Raw genomic sequence first — 23422 nt, 5'->3', positions numbered from 1 at the left:
GATTTACAAAACAAAAATATTTCGAACTGGGAAATAAGCCAGGAAAATGGCTAGCATGGAAACTGAAAAAGAAGAGGAAACAGAATACAATCTGGAAAATTAAGGAAGGAGGAAAGATTCTCGTGGAACAAAATCAAATCCAGAAAGCATTCCAAAATTATTACGAAAAGCTCTTTTCTAAAAAGATAATAAAAAAAGAAGATGTGGATAAATTTCTAAAGAAGGAGAAAATAGAACAAATTAATGAAACAGAAAAGGAAGGATTAAACAAAGAGATAACCACAAAAGAGATCTGGGATATGATCAATAAGATGAAAAAAGGGAAAGCACCTGGCCCAGACGGTTTATCAGCCATCTATTACCAAAAATTAGGAGAAAAATTAGTTGGACCACTACAAATAGTGATGAATGAAATTTTACATAAGGAAATACCAGAATCGTGGAAGTTATCATACATAACCTTAATCCCAAAACAAGATAAAGATTTAGATGATGTAAAAAATTATAGGCCAATCTCCTTATTAAATTTAGATTACAAAATTTTCACAGGGATATTAGCAGAAAGACTAAAAAAAATCTTATGCAATTGGATTAATCAGGATCAGTCGGGCTTTCTACCAAAAAGACAAATAAAAGATAACATTCGGCATATTATAGATATAATTGAATACTTTGAAAAAAGGAGGGACAGACAAGCAGCCCTGATATTCCTTGACGCGGAAAAGGCATTTGACAACCTAAATTGGGAGTATATGATTAGTGTATTAAATGAACTGAAAATGGGGGAAAAATTCGTCAAGTGGATACAAGCAATTTATAAGGAACAAAAGGCTAAAATACTGATTAACGGACAAAAAACTCAAATTATCAAAGTTGAAAAAGGAACAAGACAAGGTTGCCCACTCTCCCCACTACTCTTTATCACAGCCATAGAAATATTAAGTAATAAAATTAGGGATAATAAAGAAATTACTGGAATAAAAATTAGGAATTCAGAATTTAAATTAAAATCATATGCAGATGATATAGTATTAACATTGTCAAACCCTCTAGAAACAATACCCTCAGTATTTAGAATTATCAAAGAATTTGGAGATTTGGCAGGTTTAAAAATCAACAAGAACAAGACAAGCATTCTCACGCTAAACATAAATAAAAAAGACAAAGAGGAAATCCGTAAAATATCAGGATGTGAAACAAAAGAGAAGATCAAATATTTAGGAATCCAAATTACAAGGAAAAATTCAGAACTGTTTAAGAACAATTATGAAAGACTATGGAAAGAAATAAAGGAAGATTTGAAACACTGGAACAATTTAAATATATCATGGTTAGGAAGAATATCTACGATACAAATGAATATAACCCCCAAATTGTTATTTTTATTTCAAAACATTCCAATAATTATAAATGATAAACATTTCAAAACATGGGAAACAGACCTGGCCAGTTTTATTTGGAATAACAGGAAACCAAGAGTTAAATTGAAAATTTTACAAGATAGGAAAGAGAAAGGAGGATTAGGCCTACCAAATTTCAAGATATATTATAACGCATGTTGCTTAAATTGGATAAAGGATTGGATACAAGTTAAAAAACATAAATTATTAGAGTTGGAAGGGTTTGACAATATTTATGGGTGGCATGGATACCTAATATATGATAAGATTAAGGTAAACCAAAATTTCAATAATCATTTGATAAGAAAATCACTCTTTAGAATATGGACAAAATATAAACCACACATTACGCAAAAAATACCCAGATGGACATCAATTAATGAAGCGTTTTTCAGAAGGGAAAAAATGAAAGAATCAGACTGGGTAACATATGAAGACATACTGAAAAAGGAAAAAGGGGAATATAAATTAAAAACAATGGAAGAATTAATTGAAGAGGGGATGAAATGTAATTGGTTTCTGTACATGCAAATGGTGGCTAGGTATAAATCAGACTCCAAAGTATCCAAAATCGAAAAAGAAGAAACACAATTAGCAAAAATAATAATAAATGAGGAAGAACATAAAATATCTAAACTATATAAAGTATTATTAGATTTAGAAATGGAAAGTGAAACAATAAAACATTTCATGATAACCTGGGCACAAGATATAGGAAGACCAATTATGTTAGACGAATGGGAGAAAAATTGGAACAAAAGGATTAAATATACACTCTGTGCTGATATTAGGGAAAATTATTACAAAATGCAATATAAATGGTATCTAACACCAGAAAAAATCTGTAAGATAAATAAAAATCAGAAACTAGAATGTTGGAATTGTAAAAAAAATGTAGGAACCTTCAAACATATGTGGTGGGAATGCAAGAAAGCGGAAACGTTTTGGAAACAAGTGTATGAAGAAATGGAGAAAATTCTAAACATCAAAATAAAGAAAGATATATTATTATCTCTATTAGGGATAATAAAAGATGATAATGCCGAGAGAAGATATGGTAAATTGATATTCTATATGATATCAGCGGCAAGAATGGTTTATGCAAAAAAATGGAAAAGCAAAGAAAACCCAACACTCATAGAATGGTATGATAAGATATATGATATCATGATTTCAGATAAACTGACATATTTGCTTAAGAATGAATCACCTAATGAAGTTGAGAAACAATGGGAACCGATCATGAAATATTTAATGGAAAGGGGATAAAGGAAACCTGATTAAGATATAAGAATGATACAGGATAAATAAAAGAACTATAAATCGCTAAGGAATTAAAGGTGTTAAGACAATATTGGCAATTGTTTGTATATAGAAACACTAACGTCTATAATATAAAGTCAGATAACTGGACACTTAAGTGAAGATACGATTAATAATAATAATAATATTTATGCAATTATATAAGAAAATAGATATAGCAAGCTCTAATAATGTATATGAAAAAAAAAAGATAATATGAAACTTAACAGGAATTAAAGGAAAGTCATAATAAATGATGTAATTTAAATATTCAGTTTAAAGGATGGGAAGATGTTTTTAAATAGTTTACTTTATTTTTATTTTTTTGTTTATTTGTTGATGTTAATTTTGTTTTTTGTATTTGTAATATTTGACATATAATTTGATTATGTAGTGGTTTTGTACTGTATCTATTGTTTGATTGTTTGTATTTTAATAATAAAATTTAAAAAAAAAAAAAAAACTATGAGAGAAGCTATGGGTTCGGTGAAACCTTTGAAACTAGCATCCTTCTTCATCTCCTGATAGCCTTTCTTAGTCTGTACTTCTCCACTTTGCCGGATAAACAGAGTCCCAGTCAAACATACAGCAACAGAGCCATGATTACAAGAAGCAACAGGAATATAAAAATGTTCATTATTAATATTAATATTCTCCTAAATATGTATCCAAGTTGCTTAATTAGTCCCACTGGCAATGTTAGGAACTGAAGGATTTGGGCTGACACATTATTAACTTGTTAAAGAGTACATACTATAATAGAAGAGTACTACCTATGGGTATTAGAGACATTGTCACAATATTCAGCAGAAGTTACTAGCTGGCAGAGGGAGTCTGTTTTTAAAAAGAAAATGGCAGTAAGCCATTCTGCCTGATGCTGATGCTCTTTAAAAGCTCAGAATTCAACTCTGTATGGCCATGGTTTGGATGGGACACTGATCACAGACCTCCTTGGGGGAAAAATGTTCTGTGTTTCCTATACCCAACTTGAATTTATTTAGCATTTAGAAAATGTGGATGACATGTTTGAGTGTGTTTTTTGCTTTCAAGTCAATTCTGACTTAGGGTTGCCATATCACGGGGTTTTATTTGCAAGATTCTTCACAGGGGGTTTGCCATTGCCATCCCGTGAGTCTGAGAAAGGGTGACTTGCCCAGCACTTAAGCAAGTCTTTCCATCTCTTTCCTATTCCACCCATTCAAATTGGCTCCAGTGCTGTTCATATATGAGCACTTGTCCGTATTCTGCTAAGATATGTTGCAGCCTTTATACACACTAGAGTGGGAGAGGGCTCTTGACTCCATATCCTGCTTATGGACTTCCCATAAGCATAAGATAGATCACTGGGAAACAAGCTGCTGAACAACTGTTGTTACTGTAGCTGCCCTTGAGTCAACCTCAACTCATGTCAACCCTGTGTATGAGACATTTCCAAGCCTCAACAATTCTCAAATGCTCTGCTTAGGTCTTGCAGATTCAGACCTGTGACCTCCCTGAATGAGTCTATCCATCTGGTGTGAGGCCATCCTCTCTTTCGGCTGCCCTCAGCAGATCCTAGCATTCATGTTTCTTTCCCCAGTGATTCATGCCTTCTCATGATGTGGCCAAAAAGTACGGCAGCCTCAGTCTTGGCTTCCAGGAATAGTTCAGGCTTGATCTGTTCAAGAACCCATTTGCTTGTCTCTTTGGTTGTCCATTGTATCCTCAGTACTCTTCTCCAGCACCACATCTCAAATGAGTTGATTTTATTTTTATCTGCTTTCTTCACTGTCCCGCTGTATATGGTGATGGAAAATATAATGGATTGGATGATTCTTGACTCCAGTCTCCTTTCTAATCAATGTTTGATCCAAGGTATAAAAGTATTTTACCTGTTTTGATTTCCTGATTGTCAAGGTTGCATTTATATAGATCTCTGTAGTCAGTATATTTTTAGAGATCTAAATGGAGGATGAGAGGCTATTATTATTCTGTGTGTTGGCAATGATACCATGATGTTTTGTGTAAGCTGTTATGTTGTGCCACTTCTACCTACGGAAACTTCTTTTAAATGAATGAAGCTTGTTCGTCCCAACCAAAATAAGTCCCACTGATTGTATAGCACCCACTCTAATACTGTACTATACCAGTGGTTCACAGACATCCTCCAGAAGTTTTGAACTTCATCCAGGACTGTTAGCCAGAAGTTTTAAACTTTGACTTACAACTCCTGATGGGAGCTTTTTAGAGCTGAAGTCTAAAAACCTGGAGAACTAGTGTTTGAAAACCACTGCATTGTGGGGAATAGATTTATTAGCTGGGTCAGGACAATTTATTCAGATCAACATGCCCAAATAACGCTATTGAATGCTCTTAAAGAAATGGTAATGCCAATACGTCTGATAGTCCTGATGAGTAATCTCTACTTAGGACAAGAGGCGTTGTTAGAACAGAATATGGAGAAACAGAATGGTTCCCAGTTGGCAAGGGGATCAGGCAAGGCTGCATTTTATCACTCTGCTTGTTCAACTTGTATCCAGAAAATATAATACAAACGCAGGGTTAGACTCAGAAGAAGAAGGAGTAAAGACAGGAGGAAGGAACATCAACAGTCTAAAATATGTAGATGACACCATATTACTAGCAGAAAACTTCATAGACTTGGAACAATTACTAAGAAAGATCAGGGAAGAAAGTGTAAAGGCAGGCTTGTTGTTGAACATAAAAGAAAAATATAGTGATATAGTGAACATTTGATTTGTAATTTTTCTCCCTGCCCCTGCCTCTGCTGCTGAGTTGCAAGACTGAAAATTGAAGAGGGCACCTGTACTTTACTGACTGTGTAAACGAGGGAATTTAAGCAAGTTGTCACTGTTCACATAACCATCACACAAGCAATACTGTACTTCCTGATATTATTCCTTCAAGTCTACACAACCATTACAGGTACAGGAGTCCTGTTCAGTTTTCATTTTGACAATCCTAGGCCTGTCACCCATAATAAAAGAGCAACGGAGACAAGTCACACTCTCTCATCCTCAGAGGGATGGCATTGGCAAACCCTCTCTGAAGAAACTTGCAAAGAAAACCCCATGATAGGCTTGTCTTAGGGATGCCATAAGCTGGAAATGAATTGAGCGTACACAACAACAACAACAAACAACAATCTCAAAGTAGTTTTATAAGAATGGGATGTTACTTGGTTTAGGGGAAACACAGATGAAGAAAAGCAACATTAAATGCAAACTGCATAAATGCAAATATGTTAATACTTGTGAAGGAGTGACTGTTTTAGGAGTGTTGTGGTGGCAACTAAAGGAACAGCTTATGACAACAGGCATAGTTTAAACTCAGTACTTTAAGGCTTATGTTGTTGTTGGAGTGTTCTTTCTAGTCATTTCTGACTTATGGTGACCCTAAGTTGACCCTATCATGGAGTTTTCTCGGCACGTTTCTTCAGAGGGGGTTTGCCATTGCCATCCTCTGAGACTGAGAGACTGTGACTTGCCCAAGGTGGATTTCTTGGCTGAACTGGGATTTGAACCCTTGTCTCCAGAGTCATAGTCAAACACTTAAACCACTACAACATGCTGGCTCTCTTAATATTTATACAGTGGGCCCTTGGTATCCACTGGGGTTTGGTCCCACTGGACTTTAAAAATGACCATTTACACTGAACAGAACCCAAGAAGGAGACCTGCAACACAATTCAAAGTTGTGAGATGAATTGTTTATTGTTGTGATATGTTTTGTATATAGTGGTGTGTGTGTGTGTGTGTGTGTGTGTGTGTATATATATATATATATATATATATAAAATAAATGTTTTTTTTAAAAAGAGGATGGCCATAGCAAAATTCCTCTGAAGAAACTTGCCAACTCCGTGGTAGGTTTGCCATAAGTCAGAAATGACTTGGAAGGCACACAACCATATTATTATTATTATTAGTGTTTATATTGTGCCATAAATTTACATGGCGCTTTACAGACATCAATTCAATATGAATTATGTATGTGTAAATGCTGTATGCGAATAATGTGAACGTATTTATGAAACAAAACCGAGATTCTTGAACTAAAATGAACCAAAAGGGGTTGAAAAGCACAAGTTTCTTGTGTAGTCTATGATTATTTTCAATTTATAAAAAATCTTTACCACTTATGAATTTGTCTTGTGTTTATATCTCCCCGCATTTTGCTATATTTCTTTTAACAATCTTTATAACACATCAAGAAATTACCCAATAAAATTGCGGACCAAATTCTCTGATTTTATAAACATAATCAAAGGATGCCAAATTAATTTCTCCTTGTTCCAATTCAAATTCATAACATAACAAGTAATTTTATCCAATTCCATAAAATCTATAAGTTTCAAGATCCATTCCTTCCATGTAGGTTCTGCATCTCCCTTCCAATGAGATGCAAGTATCATTCTAGCCGCTGAAATCATGTGAAAAAATAATTTTCCGTGCTTGTTTTCCAATTCATCTGAAATCATATTTAACAAAAAGAATTTGGCTTCAAATTTAAAGTTCACTTTTACCATTTGTTGCATTTTATTATATATTTGTACCCAGTATTTTTTAACATGTTTACAATACCACCACATATGCATAAAGGAGCCTGGTTCCTTCTCACACCTCCAACAATTGGGACTCTGGTTTTTGTAAATCTTTGAAAGCTTCAGAGGGGTAAGATGCCATCTATTCTGCATCTTATAATAGTTCTCCTTTAGCGCTATACAGGCAGTGTATCTAGTTCTAACAACCCATGTTTTTTCCCATTGAACTAACGGCAAGGGTTCACCCAAATCTTGAGCCCATCTAATCATAGATGGTTTCACAAGCTCTTCATGCGTGTCTGTTTCCAACAAAAGACTGTAAAATTTAGAAATCTTCTTCTCATTTTTACCAAAAATGACTTTATCAAAATTTGAGGGTAAAGAGTCTATACCACACGTCTTACTATTTAACATAAACCTTTCTTTAATTTGGCGATACAGGAACCAGTTTAAACATAAACCCTCCTTTTCTAACATATCTTGCGGTTTTATCATTAATGGTGAATTTGATCTTTTTTTTGTATTAAGGAAAATTGCTGGGCTAAATCATGTCTCAACCCCTCTGTAGGAGGAAGTCACTATGTTCTTGTAGTAATGTTGGTATTGTATTTGTTGTTGTTGGTTTGTTTAGAGGGGGGTTAATGTTGAATGTATGTATTGTATTTTATCGGAAATGTTACGAATGTTGTATGTAGTTGTATGTGTTTTTATATATATGTATGGTAAACTTTAATAAAGATTATATATTTAAAAAAAAAGAAAAGCACAAGTTTCCTCTCATTTAGTTGTATGTGAATGCTTGTGTCACAATATCAGCTCATGCCTTTTGTATTTGATGTATCCTTTGTTCTGTAGTACAGTATATGCTGGAGACAAGGCAATGATTAATGTTACTCTCTTTTTTTATTGTTTACGTGTTTTTAAGTTTACAATAAAAATTACGATTAACCCCCCCCCCCCCCACACACACACACAATATCAACTGGTGCCTTTTGTATTTGATTTATCCTTTATTCTGTAGTAGTATTTTTATTTATTTGTGACCTGCTATTTTTATTATTTAATGTTAATAATTTGTATTAATGTGTATTATGTCAAATTAAATGTACACAGTAGGCAGGCTTGTTTTTTATTTCATTTTATTTTGTTTTTAACTGATTGTATGTAAAGAGCTGTGCAAATTTACTATTAAATTTATTACTATTATTATTATTAAATCTTAATAATAATAATAATCAAAATCTGAGGTAAACATTCAGAGCCTGACTGAGAAAAAGGCGGTTTCTCAGAGAGAGAGAGAGAGAGAGAGAGTTAGAGAGAGAGAGAGGGGCTTCCAAGTTCCAACTGAAGCCCCTCAGCCTCCCAACTCCTCCCCCTCCCTCTCCCGTTGAGGCTGGAAAAAAACTACGTTTCCCAGAGTGCTTTGGGCCTCCACCGGGCGCGCGGTGAGCTTAGAACACGCAGCCTCCAAACCGGAAGTCCCGCCTCTGAGGGCAGAGACGGGAGCGGTGGTTGGCCGGCGGGGGTTGTCGCTCAGCGCCAAGGTTCGAGGGTCAGAGTTCGCGGAGGTGAGTGGCTGCTGTTGGGGACTCGTGGTGCTGAGGGAGCGGGGCGACGGCGGCCGTCCTGGGGGGCGGGGGCGGGGCGGGAGCGGGGCCCGGGGCCGGAGGGGCGCCAAGGCGGAGGGGCGCCAGGGCGGGGCTCCAGGGGCCCGTCGGGGGAGCAGGCGTGGGCCCGGGGAGAGGAGGCGCCAAGGCCGCCCTCTGGGAGCCCCCCGTCCGCCTCAGGGAGGCCTGGCTGGCGGGGACCATGGGGGCTGCCTCTTCTGATCCCTCTCCTCAGCCTCCCTTCAGTGGGCGGAGGGGGGCTGGCCCAGGCAGGGGAGGCCACGCATCATCATGGCACTCTGCCTGTTCGCCTGTCGGGAGGGGCCTGGGGGCATTCACTAGGACATTATTATTATTATTATTATTATTATTATTATTATGGCTATTGAAGGGTTTTCCCTGTGGATTGTGGGGAGAGTCTGGGGGCATTTGCTGCAAGATCATCATCATCATTAATGGGATTTCCTTGCGGATTGTGGAGAAGTTTCTGGGGCCATTTGCTGCCAAATCTTTATCATTATTCTCAATATTATTATTATCATTGTCATTGATGGGATTTCCCTGTGGATTGTGGGGAGGGGCCTGGGTTCATTTGCTGCATCATCATCATCATCATCATCATGATTGTCATTATCATTAATTGGACTTTTCTGTGGCTTGTGAGAAGGTGTCTGGGGATAGTTGCTACAAAATCTTTATTATTGTTGTTATTAATGGGATTTCCCTGTGGCTTGTGGGGAGGGGGTCTGGGTGTATTTGCTGTAATATCTTTAATAATAATAATAATAATAATAATGGAATTTTGCTGTGGCTTATGGGAAGTGGCTGGGTGCATGTGCTGCAGCATCTATTATTATTATTATTGTTGTTGTTGTTATTAATGATGATAAAGACATTTTTGTGCTGTCAGGCTTTTTCATCCTGACCAGTGCAATTTGTTAGACTGCTGTACAAATCAGATTTAAGGTTTGTCTAGTGTTTTAAATACATTTTATATTTTAAAGCATGGAATACTAATACTTGGAAGAGACCCCCAAGGGCCATCCAGTCCAGCCCCATTCAGCCATGCAGGACTACATGATCTCTCTCTCTCTCTCTCTCTTTTGCTTCCTTAACAATGGGTCTCTCTGCACCCCAGCTGCACCTCTCACTACTTCCCAATCTCTGTGAAGTGCTAGAATGTAGGTTTCCTAAATTCCTTAGAATCATAAAGTTGGAAGAGACCACAAAGGCCATGCAATCCAATTCTGCCATGCAGGAACTCACAATCCTAGTACCCCTGACAGATGGCCATCCAGCCTCTGTTTAAAAACCTCCAAAGATGGGGACTCCACTACACTCTAGGGCAGCATATTCCACCGTCCAGCAGCTCTTACTGTCAGGATGTTCTTCCTAATGTTAGTTGGAGTCTTGTTTCCTGTAGTTTGAATTCATTTCTCCTAGTCTCTGGAGCAGCAAAAAATTCAGAATCATAGAGTTGGAAGAGACCTCAAGAGCCACCCAGTCCAGCCCTCTGCCATGCAGGAACACATAATCCAAGTACCCCCAACAGGTGGGCATCCAGCCTCTGTTTAAAACCCCCAAAGAAGGAGACTCCTCCACTCTCTGAGGGAATGTATTCCACCTTCCAATAACTCAAGAAGTTCTTAATGTTTCGGTGGAATCTTTTTTCCTGTAGCTTGCTTGCATCAATTGCTTTGGGCCCTTACCTCTGGAGCTGCAGAAATTGTTTTAACTTTTAAAAGGGTTCAATTGTGTTTTTTAAATTTTTGTATTTAAACATTTTTAATACTTTTGTATTGTTTTAAATTGTATTGTTTTAGACAACATATCCAGGGTAGCCTTGTTGGCCATATAGCCAAGTCCAATAACATCCAAAATTCACCAAATAGTGGTACCTAACGGTATCACTGTTCAGTAGATTTTGTATTGTTTTAGATTTGCTGTGTGCCACCTTGAGTCCTTACATTGGGAGATGTTTTTGGGAGTGCCTCGCATCGCCATGGTGGTCTGAGAAGGGAGCTGGTTTCTGCTCTAGGAGGGGACATTGTACTGGGTGCCAGGGTTGAAAGCAACAAGTGAGGGTTTCTGAGGGTTATTATGGTAAGGCTTCATCCATACTGCAGAAATCATCCAGGTTGACACTGTTTTAACTGTCATGGCTCAATGCTGTGGAATTCTAGGAACCGTAATTTTGTCAGACATTTAGCCTTCTCTGTCAGAGAGATCTTGTGCCACAGCAAACTACAAATCTGAAAATATTTACGGCATTTATATCCTGTCCTTCAGCCCTAAAGGCTTTCAGAACGGCTTACAGTTATTATTATTATTTTTGATTAGATGGTTCCCTGCCCTCAGGCTTACAATCTAAAAAGACACACACAAAAGGAGAAGGGAATGTTGGTGGGGAAGGGGATCAGGTCCAGCAGTTCTTCTCTCCCTCTGAGCCCTGGACCAAGGCAGATGGACTAGAAGGAGGGCTCTGCTTCTTAGTTGAGGCCAGGCCCAATGGAACTGCACACTGATGGTGAGAGATGGTTGAAGCTGGGCTGGGATGGAGCTATAGCCCAAAGTGAGTAGGAATGTTTCCTCTTCTCTGTGCCTCCTCATCCTCACTTGATGGCTTGATGACTCTTGCAGAGGCATCAACTAGTCACTTTCAGAGGGATTTTGAAATTAGGATAAGGGGCACTTGAGCTCAGGCTATGAGTTGCATGTTGCCCCACCCTTTCCTTAGAATAATATGGTTCTGCAGTGTAATGACAAACCAAAACTCTAATTAGTATCAGTAGCTTGATCTTTAACCATTAACATGTGTTCCATTTAAATCACAAGACTTGTCTGAAGCTATTTCCCAAGATGCTGACAGGCTGGTTATTGACCAGACTGAGTGTGCTGAATATGGAATGTAGTAGTATTTCCACTATACTTTGCAATTATTTGGTATTTGATTTTCAGATCATTACAGTGTCCATGAAAAAGGACTGATTTCCTCAATTCAGTTAACTAAACACATTCTCTGGACCGTCATGCTTTCTATATCAAAAAAAATCTTGAAGTAGGGAAGAGCAATGATCCATTAAGCCCAGCATCCCCTAGTAATAGTGACTTGACAGATTCTGTCTGGATTCTGCAGGGGGAGCATAACACAAAGTGTTAATGGAAAGGTATATGGAGGAACTCAGGGGTCAAAATTGTGTCCCACAAGTTAACTTATGTTTTTTGTCGGTTTTTCGGGCTATGTGGCCATGTTCCAGAAAAGTTTCTTCCTGACGTTTCGCCAGCATCTGTGGCTGACATCTTCAGAGAATGCTTTGCCTAGAAAAATTGGGTGTATATATACTGTGTGAGCCTGGGAATGCAGGAGTGATTTGCATGTGTATTGTTCTGTGCTGATGGCCAGCCTCAGGCTGGGGGGGCTAATGCAGAAGAGGATTAATGTCTGCTAATTGGTGATCATTATCTGCTGGGAAAGCCCCTGACTCTGAGTGGTTTCCTATTTGCATTTTCTGAGTCCTTATTTTGCTATTCCTCAGGACTGGTAGCCAAATTTTGTTCACTTTAAGGGTGACTTATGTTTTGTTTGGACTTTTAAAAGTAATTTGTTACAGAGGCAAGGCCATGATACACAGACACACACATACACACACACAGGTTGAGCCTCCCTTATCTGGAATTCCAAATTCCAAAATACTCCAAACCCCAAAACCTTTCTTGTGGGCGGGTGAGATAGTGGCACCTTTGCTTTCTGAAGATTCATTGTACACAAACTTTATTTCATGTACAACATGATTAAAATATTGTGTATTAAATTACCTTCAGGCTATGTGTATAAAGTGTATATGAAACAAATGAATTTTGTGTTTAAACTTGGGTCCCGTTGTCAAGATATCTCATTATGTGCGTATATGTAAATACAGATATTCCAAAATACAGAACACTTCTGGTTCCAAGCATTTTGGATAAAGGATGTTTAACCTGTATTTTTCTTCCCCTTCTAGTATGTTAAGGAATACTTCTCTTTTCTCATTCTTCCTTGCAGCACAATTACAATATCCTTTAATGAATAAATCGTTCAAATGCTTGGTATATTGTTTACAAGCATAAGCTGGCCTGTGAGTTTTGGGATGACTAGCAGAGAAATGGAGACTCTGTCCTAATTAATAGATTTAGGGTCCCTCTAATTTTCACCCTAATTTTAGTTAAGAAAAGTGATACATATTTTTTGCCACCGAAAGCAGGAGAGACTCCTATAGCACTGTTGTCATTGATCCTGTTGTTTTGGAAATAGGATTCTGTACCTTTGTTATTTCCATATCTTCCTTTGCTTTCTTCCTCCTAATTCCTTTTTTTTTTTTTGGACGTTACTAACTACTAAATTAACACAATATTGGTTGGCTAATGAGTAGGAATTCCTTTCTGCTTCTGTTATCTAATGATCAGGACAAGATCCTTGGATCAGTGAAGTCATTCAAAAATAAAGACTGTAAACTTTAAAGAAATGCCCAAGTCGACTTGGATGGCATAAATTATTGGTTCTTAATGTAAGTATTTTGTTCAGTCCTGCCTAAAAATGGCAGCAGTGTGTCCTGTCCAGAAGAAGACTTATTTGGATACTACTGAATTAATTAACTATTGAATAAGTTTCCGTGGCTGAATGCGGGTTTGAACCCTGGTCTCCAGAACTGTAGCCCAGTGCTCAAACCACGGCACCATGCTGGCTCTTCAATCATTTTTAGCTGGCTAAAAATGTTCAGTTTTTGGTATGCTGTTTGGGGATTTAATGGCAACCCAACTCAAACATTTGTGAGTAAAATAGATTATCTCGACCATTTCAGTTTGGCTTCAGACCTAGGGATACAAATTGCTTTGGTGGCCCTAGCATAGGGTTGTCAATGTCCCACCTCATTGCCATTGTAAAATGAAGGTGAAAATTTCAGCCGAAAGCCATGGGTTAAACGAAGGGCCATAGTTGCTTGAAGACTGTTACAGAAGCTTTCAGCCAGTAAATTAACTTGTGCAGATTATTCTACTCTTTGTGTGTTTATGTGACTTTGTTGCCTGTCAGGTTATGGGGACTGCATTAATTTCATAAGGTATTCATGGGCAAGGAATACTCACAGCTGATCTTGCCAGTTCCTTCCTCTGAAACATAGCCTAAAGCACCTAGTATTTGTTGGCACTCTCCCATCCAAGTGCTAACCAAGGCTGACCCTGCTTTCAAGATCAGACCTAAATAAATAGATTTTACAGTTACTTTTTAAAAGTAACCAATTCCTACTATTTATTAACGGGTTAAAAAGCAGATTGTTGTCATTAATCATTAAATTACAATTTAGGCAGTCCACATTGTTCTGCCTGTTCTTTTCCCTTTCCCTTTGGTTCCTTGTCTTGGAGGAAAGTCTACGATGAAGGAATGGTATCAAACATGAAAAATTCCTGTTAAAATGCCTCTTTAAATTTGCCTTGAATGTCTTTGAAAGGAAATTTTATAATTATTTTTTTCTTCTAATGAGAAGAGATTGTTCATCATGCAAATAAGATGACTGTTATGTTTGAAATGTAAAATTTTGTCTGCCTTTGTTACCCCAGAAGGATGACTAGTTGCAGGTAACTCATTGTTTCATTGTTTGAAAGTTCATTATCTTCCCATATGAATCTAGATCATCAGGGGAAGCCTTTCTCTATGTCCAGACTCGCTTGGTAAGGATATGAGAGAGAGGCTTCTCAGTGGCTGCTCCCACCCTCTGGAATGCTCTTCCATAGAAGGCTAGTCTGGCCTCCTCCCTGCTTTCCTTTTGCTAGCAAGCAAAAAACATTTTTATTTAAGCAAGCTTTTAATGGTTAAGCAGCGAAGGGTCTTAATATAGATGTATATTTTATGTGTTTTTAACTTTTGTATGGTTTTTAATCAGGTTCATAATGTTTTAATGTTGTGATATTAAATTGGTTTTAAAACGTTTTGTAAATGTTTTTAATTTACAAAATTGTAATTGTAAACATGGACGCTATCTTGGGTCCCACCTCGGAGAAAAGTGGCATATAAATAAAATAAATATACAAATAAATGTCAAAGCTCTGAGTTTTTTTAGGAATGCCAGTGTAACATTTTTGCAGTCATGCATGCAGTGTGTTCTCAAAATATTTCCTTTCATTCATGATGTCCCATGCCATACAACATGGATGATACACAGTCAGCCCTCTGTGTTCATGGTTTCTGTATCCATGGATTTGACCACTAACAGCTTGAAAATATTTTTAAAAATATATAAATTCCGAAAAGCAAACTGATTTTACCATTTTATAAAAGGAACACCACTGTACTTGTCATTCTATTTAATGCAACTTGAACATCCACGGGGTGGGGGTGGGGTGGGGTGGGGTGGGAGTGGTCCTGGTCCTGGAACCAAATCCAGCAAAGACCAAGGGGCCACTGTATTCTGCAAATAGATTTTCTGTCCTGAGTATGGAAGTGAGGTGATGCTTTTGGACTGATGTCTGTTCTGACTTACACTGCCTCTGGTTGGGTCATAAAGTGTGCAAGGGCAGTAACCGGAAAGATATATATCTTTATTAGATTATTACTGCCTCCACCTCTTTCTGATAATTAACTGCAGAAAAATGTAATCAAAATCCCAACAGTTGATTACTTTATGAATTTATCTCTGTTTTGGTGAAAACGAGCTATTGGAATAAACTAACTGTCTCATTTGTGCCTATGTATAGGTTTGATTTGTTTTAATTACAGTTGCTTGTAGAATTTAAATATTAGCATTATGCACAAAATCCCATAAAGCTAAGATTCATAGGATACTTTGACTCTCTGCAAAAAAAATAAAAAAATAAAAAATAAAAAAATAGCTGCATGCTTGAATATCCATCCTTTCATTTGCTTGATTGCACCTGCAAGGCAGGCATAGTAGATTTCTCTTGGGACAGGTATGGTCTCTCTTTTTATTTTGCTACTACTGTAGTTTCTTAAAGTGTCTTGATTTCTCCTTTCTGTGCCATTGTTTGCCTTTCTTTCTCTTTCTGCTATTATGTGTATACACACACACACACACACACACACCCCTCTTCATCTTTTCTTTTTCTTTGCTCATACAGATTAAAGTTGTGTGGCATTCTTCATGATAGATCTTCTCAGTAGACCTTGCTAAACAGATTTATTCATCTGGGAGCATAATGCGGTTATCTTACTGGTCACACCAACTAGCTCAAAATAGGGATAACATCCCAATAATCAAATTTTTGCCCCACAGCTTGAATTCTGTGCTAAAACTCAGTCATGGACCATGTGAAATAAAATATTAATGCATCTGAAAGGAGATCTTCAGTCAAAGAAGGAGCATCTCCCAACTTGTGCAAACTCCTTTTCAGTACAGTGTTGATCCTATAGTAAAGGAGTATTGAAGTAAGAAATAAATATAGCTTTTAAAAGTAGAACATCGTTAATCTCCAGTAGATGTGTTTGTTTAGGTCATTTTCTACAACTGTACCAGAATGAGGATCATTTTTGATTCACTGAGGACGTGTGGAGACTCCAGTGGGCTGCAATAGTGATATCAAAATGGGACTTTCAAATCCTGGAGCCTCTTTGGTATAGCATAGTTCTTGTCCTCTCTTGCTTTTTTTCCAGTGGTCTCTGGCTAGAGCACCTATACTAGGTAGATATTGTTCATAAATGAATACACAAGCCTTGTTTTCGAGCTGTCATAGAATCATAGAGTTGGAAGAGGCCACAAAAGCCATCCAGTCCAAGCCCCTGCCATGCAGAAAATCACAATTAAAGCATCCCTGACAGATGGCCATCCAGCCTCTGTTTAAAGACCTTCAAAGAAGGAGACTCCACCACACTCCAAGGGAGTATTTACTGCTGTCAAACAGCTCTTACTGTCAGGAAGTTCCTCCAAATGCTGAGGTAGAATCTCTTTTCTTGTAGCTTGCATCCATTGTTCCATGTTCTAGTCTCCAGAGCAGCAGAAAACAAGCTTGCTCCATCCTCAGTATGACACCCCTTTAAACACTTAAACAGGGATATCATATCACCTCTTAACTGTCTCTTCTCCAGGCTAAACATACCCAGCTCCCTAAGGCTTTCCTCATAAGGCATGGCTTCCAGACCCTTCACCGTTTTGGTGTCCCTCCTCTGGACACGCTTCAACTTGTCAACATCCTTTTTGAATTGTGATGCCCAGAACTGGACACAGTATTCCAGGAGACGCCTGACCAAAGCAGAATAGAATGGTACTATTACTTCCCTTGCTCTAGACATGATACTTCTGTTGATGCAGCCTAAAATCTTATTGGCCTTTTTAGCTGCCTCATCACACTGTTGACTCATGTTCACCTTGTGGTCTACTAGTACTCCTAGATCCTTTTCACTGTAGTCTCCTTAAGCCAGGTGTTCCCCCCTCCTATATCTATGCATTTCATTTTTCTGCTCTAAGTGCACTACTTTACATTTCTCCGTATTAAAATTCATTTTGTTAGCTTGGGCACCGCTTTCTAATTTATTAAGCTCATTTTGAATTTTGATCCTGTCCTTGGGGGTATTAACTCTTCCTCCTAATTTGGTGTCATCTGCAAATTTGATAAGCACGCCCTCTATTCTTTCATCCAAGTCATTGATAAAGATGTTGAATAGCACTGGGCCCAGGACAGAACCTTGTGGCACCCCACTGGTCACTCCTCTCCAAGATGAAGAAGAGCCGTTGGTGAGCACCCTTTGGATTCGGCCGGTCAACCAATTACAAATCTGCCTAATAGTCACATTGTCTAGTCCACACAGTGTAAAAGACAAAATGGAGAAAGGAAGGAGAATACATAAAAAGTTTGCCACTGTCAGAAGATGATTTTTTTTTTAAAAAAGTGTCTTCATGTCATCTGTTGACTTATGGTGAGCCCATCAATTTATTTTTTTAAATAGTCTTTATTGGAATTTACAATATATACAAATAAAAACAGAAAAAAACATTAGCTTGTCATCCTCTTTGTCATAAATTCCCCCCTACCCCCTCTCCCGAATGTTGATTATAGTAAATACCATCTTAACAGCTGTTCAGATATATTCCTCAATTAAAATAGAAACTCTATGTGTCTACAACTCCTTCATAACACGTGTGTGTATATATCTGTTTTTATAACCCCATGAATTTCATAGCATTTTCTTAGGCAAGAAATACTCAGAGGTGCTTTTGCTAGTTTCTTCCTTTGAAACATAGCCTACAGCAGTGATGGTGAACCTTTTAGAGACCGAGTGCCCAGATTCAGTGGGACTCATCAGGTGCCACCCGGTGGTGGGGGTGTGAGCAGGGTGGGGTGGGACTTCCAGGGGAGGCAGACTTCTGAGGGTGGGATTTCTGGGGGCAGGACTTCCAGGGGGAAAACCCAAGGCACACTTTCTCAACCTCAGGCTAGCAATAGCAAACTGCCCTCTGACACAACTTTCCAAGAAAACTCCATGATAGTTTCACCTTAGTGTTGCCAGGAATGACTTGAAGGCACCCCTTAAGGCACACTCTGTCAGGCTCAGTCTAGCAGTAGCAAACACCCCTCTGAAGAAACTTGCCAAGAAACCCCCCAACCCTAACCCCTTATAGTTCCTTTTTGTGTGTGTGTGAAAGTGGTGTGCTCTGCATAATGTAGTCAGTGGTAGCGATACTCACTCCCATTTTGCAATGTGACTCTCCAGTGACTACCTTACCCAGAGCACATTGCAAAATGGAGTGAGGATCGCTACCGCTGACTACTCAGTGTGCATCGCTTCCATACACACAAATAAAAGCAGTGGTGTTCTTGGGCCTCCCTCTCTATTATGCTGGGCTTTTGTCCTCAGATGAGCATCCTCCAAGATGGTTTTGCATGCCAGAGAGGCCATGCATGCCACAGGTTCGCCACCGCGGGCCTACAGCACTTGGTATGCCTTGGCAGTCCCCATACTTTGCAGTCCCTCATCTTGCTTAGCTTCCAAGATGAGATGGGATTTGGTATCTTCTGGATATTTAGGTTTGTTAACAGGGCTAAAATTAATTTAGGATGATGCTTCCTTGAACCTCCTCAGGGATGGAAAAAACATCCCAAGCTATTTGCCCTCTGTCCAGAGGCTGGGACCTGTGTATCTGTCCTTCTTTTCTCCTAGTCAGTCAGAGATTAACAGTCTCATATTAAAGCCTGAGTTGGCTCAATTTAATAGCCTTTCATATTCTCATTCCTTGTATTAGAGATGAGGAACATCTCTCATCATTGACTGTACTAGTTAGGGTTGATGGAACTTATGGTACATTCTGACAACATTCAAATATTCTACATCTCTGTTTTACACATTGTCACTTAAAAAAAAAGTAGTACAGTTCTGCCATGCTTCTTACACCTACATGCCTTGCTCTGCAGTTTTCTGAGTATTAAACTTGTTTCATATTCTATTAAGTTCTCATTTCGATATGGATGTTAACAATAAATAAGATAAAGATTCACGGACTGTCTGGAGCAAATCTGAGAGAGCAATTTGGAAAATTAGCTATTTTAGTATGTATTACATTGTTTTATTTGCAACTCTATTCTCTTAGTTATTCCTTCTTCATTGAATGAATTTGAATATATAATGAAATGTAAACCTTAAAAAATCTACTATGTTGACCTCAAATGTTTTTATATTGTGGTTCTTTAGAGCCCTTGAAAGTTTTTGAGAGTCAAGCATAGAGCTAACATTTCAGTGTGACAATTTTACCAATTGATCACTATTCTATAGGAGGATTGAAATATAATGCAGTATGTGCCCTTTCAGAAATTGTGAACCTATTTCTTGTAACTAAAGTGGGCCCTTGGTATCCACTGTTGTTTGGTTCCAGGACCCCTCATGGATACCAAAATGTGTGGATACTCAAGTTCCATTAAATGCAGTGGGGTAGTAAAATGGTGTCCCTTATATAAAATGGCAAAATCAAGGTTTGCCTTTTGGAACTCATAGTTTTTGGAATATTTTCAAACCATGGGCGGTTGAATCTGTGGATAAAGAATCCCTGGATACAGAGGGCTGAGTGTAATATAATCAGTGCTATGGGAGATCTTCGTTAAGATACTGCTTACTGGTATCTTATTTATTATCTGCCTGAGAGTCATGGTAGTTCACAACCAGTTTGAAAACAGGTGCAGTTGGCTCTCCATATCCACAGATATTTTATCAACTAATTCAACCATCCAAGGTTTGAAAATATTCCAAAATGATACAAATTCCAAAGAGCAAACCTTGATTTTGCTATTTTATATAAGAGACACCATTTTACTATGCCATCATGTTTAATGGGACTCAAGCATCCTGGAGCCATACCCCAGTGGATACTAAGGGCCTACTGTACAGATATTTTTTAAAAAAAGCATACTATTAAAACATAGTAAACAAATTACAAGAATATATCACTGATAATGTACAGTATCCATCCATTCACCAGCCAGTCAGTTGCTCAATGTCTGCCTGAATAAAAGGGTTTTTACTTGCCTGTGGAGGAACAGCAAGGAAAGGACAATGTCATCTTGGAAAGGAGTTCCATAGTCAGGGAACAGCCAAATAGTGGGGCAGCCATATAGCAGGCAATAGAACTTGCTCCTGAAAAGGTAATTCTGGAGTAGCTAATGAAGTAAAGTAACATAAATGTCACTGGTTGAAATTGTTGGCCATCTTTCCATTAGATTAACAGAACATATTATAGAAAAAATGTTATTTTGCATTCCTCAACAGTAACAAAAATTATAGTATCAATCAGCTGGAAAGACCCATCACATCCTAGTATTCATGTGATTTAAATGTCTTTGGGATATGAGAGGGTTACTCAGGCTGAAGAAGAAATGTTCTGTATTACTTTGCTACCTTGCATTAGTCTTTCATTACAAACTTCACAGTACCACTTGACAATTATAAAACTTGGCTGACATATTAAAAAACTGTTAGTGTTGCTTGGGTAGAGAAGTCCTACCCAAGAGAGTAGTGGACAATGAAATAAATTGCAACCTTGTCACTTGCTGTTGGGCTATTTGCAGACCTTTCCCTCTTTTTTATACTTCTCTTCCCATTGATTCAAGGGTTCTTTTTCTGTTCTGAGGGCATGTTGAGAAGACTAGAGAGTTTGTATTCTTGCAGATCCATAGTGACTCCCCGTACACCTTCCTTCTGAGCTTTCTGACATCAGAGTATTGATGCTGTGGAGTTTCCTTTAGCCTCACAGAGGCAGTTTATCGGGCTGGATCTTGGCCTCTGAAGATAGGACCATGTTATCTACCCTCTGAATGGGGAGATATAAGCAAACCATGCCTGAGGCTATAACACTGCAAGGCTAGGCTTGCCAGACTGGAGGGGTCTCCTCTACTTTAAATGGTGATGTAGAAGAGGGAATTTTAGCTAGTGTTGCTTGTCATTCCACAAGATAACAAGTGGCATTTGCTGAAATTCCTTCCTCTAGACAACCATTTAAAGCATAGGAACCCTACTCAGTTTTTAATCTGGCAGTCTTATTCATGCTTGGCCTTTTTTGGGTTTAATTTATCTGTATTCTAAAAATTTGCTTTGTGCATAATTTGGGAGGGGCGTTACAGTGGGCCCTTGTTATCTGCTGGATATTCTAGGACACCCCCCTGCCATGGATAACAAAATCAGTGGATGCACAAGTCCCATTAAATACAATGAAAAAGGAAAATGGTGTCTCTTATATAAAATGGAAAATTAAGGTTTGCTATTTGGAATTTATACTTTTTTGGGGGAGGGGTATTTTCAAGCCCTGGATGCTTGAATCCATGGATAAAAAATCTGTGGATAAGGAGGGTTGACTGTACCTGCATTTTCTTCAGGTTTGCCTGTATGTTGAATACGTTGTAAAATAAGAAAATCCCCAAATTCTCTTGATCAGAAAATGGTCAGGTTTTTTTCAAGTTTTGCTGCTTTCCTAGTTCTGATTCTTTACATTTTTATTCTTTTCTAGTGTGGCAGGCATGGGTTCCTGATCAGAGATCACTTGTATTGTATTTCTTTCTATGCGGTCTGCACTCTGTATCCACAGATTCTTAATCCATGGAGTCAGTCATCCACAGCTTGGAATGTGTGTGTGTATCCCAAAAAACAAACCTTGAGTTTGCCATTTTATATAAAGGATAGAGCCACCATGGCATAGTAGTGTGAGTGTTGGATTATGATTCTGGAGACCAGGCTTTTCCCCCAGCTTGGCCATGAAACCTACTGGGTGACTTTGGGCAAGTCACATGCTCTCAGTCTCAAGAGAAGACAATGGCAAACCTCTTCTGAACAAATCTTGCCAAGAAAACTCTGTTAGGTTCACCATATGGTTGTCATAACTCAGAAACTACTTGAAACAAACATGCTCTCATTTCCCCAATTCTGAAAAAACCTTCTCTTGACCCCTCCTCTTTGTCTAGCTATCATCTGATTCCTCTTCTTCCCTTTCTTTCTAAGCTTTTGGAACGGGTTGTTTGTTCTTGCTGTCTCAAGTTTCTTGAAGCCAACTCTATTCTTGATCCCTTTCAGTCTGGTTTCTGCCCAAGGCATTCCACAGAGACAGCTCTCACTAAGATCTCGAATGACCTTTTACGGGCCAAAGCTAATGGCCTTTACTCTGTTCTCATCCTTCTTGATCTGTCTGCAGCCTTTGACACGTTGATCACTGTCTTCTAGTTGATATACTTTCTGAGCTTGGGTTCTCAGACTCTGTTCTTGACTGGTTTAGATCTTATTTGTCAGGACGATCTTTTGCAGTGGTCACAGGTGGTCAAACTTCGTCCTCTGTTCCCTTATCTGTTGGAGTTCCCCAGGGCTCTGTTCTGGGTCCCCTTCTGTTTTCTCTCTACACACTGTCCTTAGGTAAATTCATTAGCTCTTTTGGTTTTTCGTACCATCTGTATGCCGATGACACCCAGTTGTATCTTTCCACCCCTGACCTTTCTCCAAGGCTTGAACAGCAAGTTTCGTCTTGTCTCACATTTATCTCGCAGTGGATGCGCTATCGGCGTTTGAAGCTTAACATGTCCAAGACAGAGCTTCTTGTCTTTCCTCCTAAGTCCACCCTTCCACACTCCTTTTCTGTCTCTGTGAACAACATTTCTATTCAACCAGTCCAGCAAGCCCGCAGTCTTGGTTTTATCTTTGACTCTTCTCTGTCGTGTATCCCTCAGATCCAGACCACAGCCAAGGCTTGTAGATTCCTTTTGTACAATATTGCCAAAATCCGACCATTTCTCTCCGACTCTACTGCCAAGATCCTGGTCCATGCCTTAGTGATCTCACGACTTGATTACTATAACATCCTTCTGGCTGGGCTTCCTCTTTCTCACCTCCGTCCTTTAATTTCTGTCCAGCATTCAGCTGCACCCATTATCACATCCGCCCACCGCTCTGACCATATCTCTCCTTTGCTGACATCCCTTCACTGGCTCCCCCTCCCTTTCCGCATTCAGTATAAGTTCCTGCTGTCCACGTTTAAAGCCATCCATGGGCTGGCCCCTCCTTACTTGTCAGGCCTTCTTTCTCCTCACCTTCCTGCCTCCCTGGATGAAGATTAACCATCCAT

At 38.7% G+C, this 23422-nt stretch overlaps 1 protein-coding gene across 3 annotated transcripts in view; it reads left to right on the top strand.

The window, feature by feature from the left end:
• The first annotated feature begins 8747 nt into the window (after positions 1-8747).
• ERI3 (ERI1 exoribonuclease family member 3) overlaps positions 8748-23422 on the top strand; it is a 322133-nt gene continuing 307458 nt past the window's right edge. Inside the window, exon 1 of one of the 3 annotated variants that reach the window (XM_089514989.1) lies at positions 8748-8813. Coding sequence is in view for 2 of the 3 variants with exons in the window: in XM_089514990.1 (XP_089371116.1) it covers positions 13395-13396 (2 nt within the window). In the remaining variant the exon portion in view is untranslated. Of the gene's footprint in view, positions 8814-13343; positions 13397-23422 lie in introns of those variants that run through there. The other 2 variants (XM_089514990.1, XM_089514988.1) reach the window with 2 other exon arrangements.

The sequence above is a fragment of the Sceloporus occidentalis genome, unplaced genomic scaffold, assembly GCF_023333645.1.
Source record: "Sceloporus occidentalis isolate IW3139 unplaced genomic scaffold, rSceOcc1.0.p SCAF_3, whole genome shotgun sequence".
Taxonomy (NCBI): Eukaryota; Metazoa; Chordata; class Lepidosauria; order Squamata; family Phrynosomatidae; genus Sceloporus; species Sceloporus occidentalis.
This window is presented reverse-complemented; position numbering and strand designations above follow the sequence as displayed.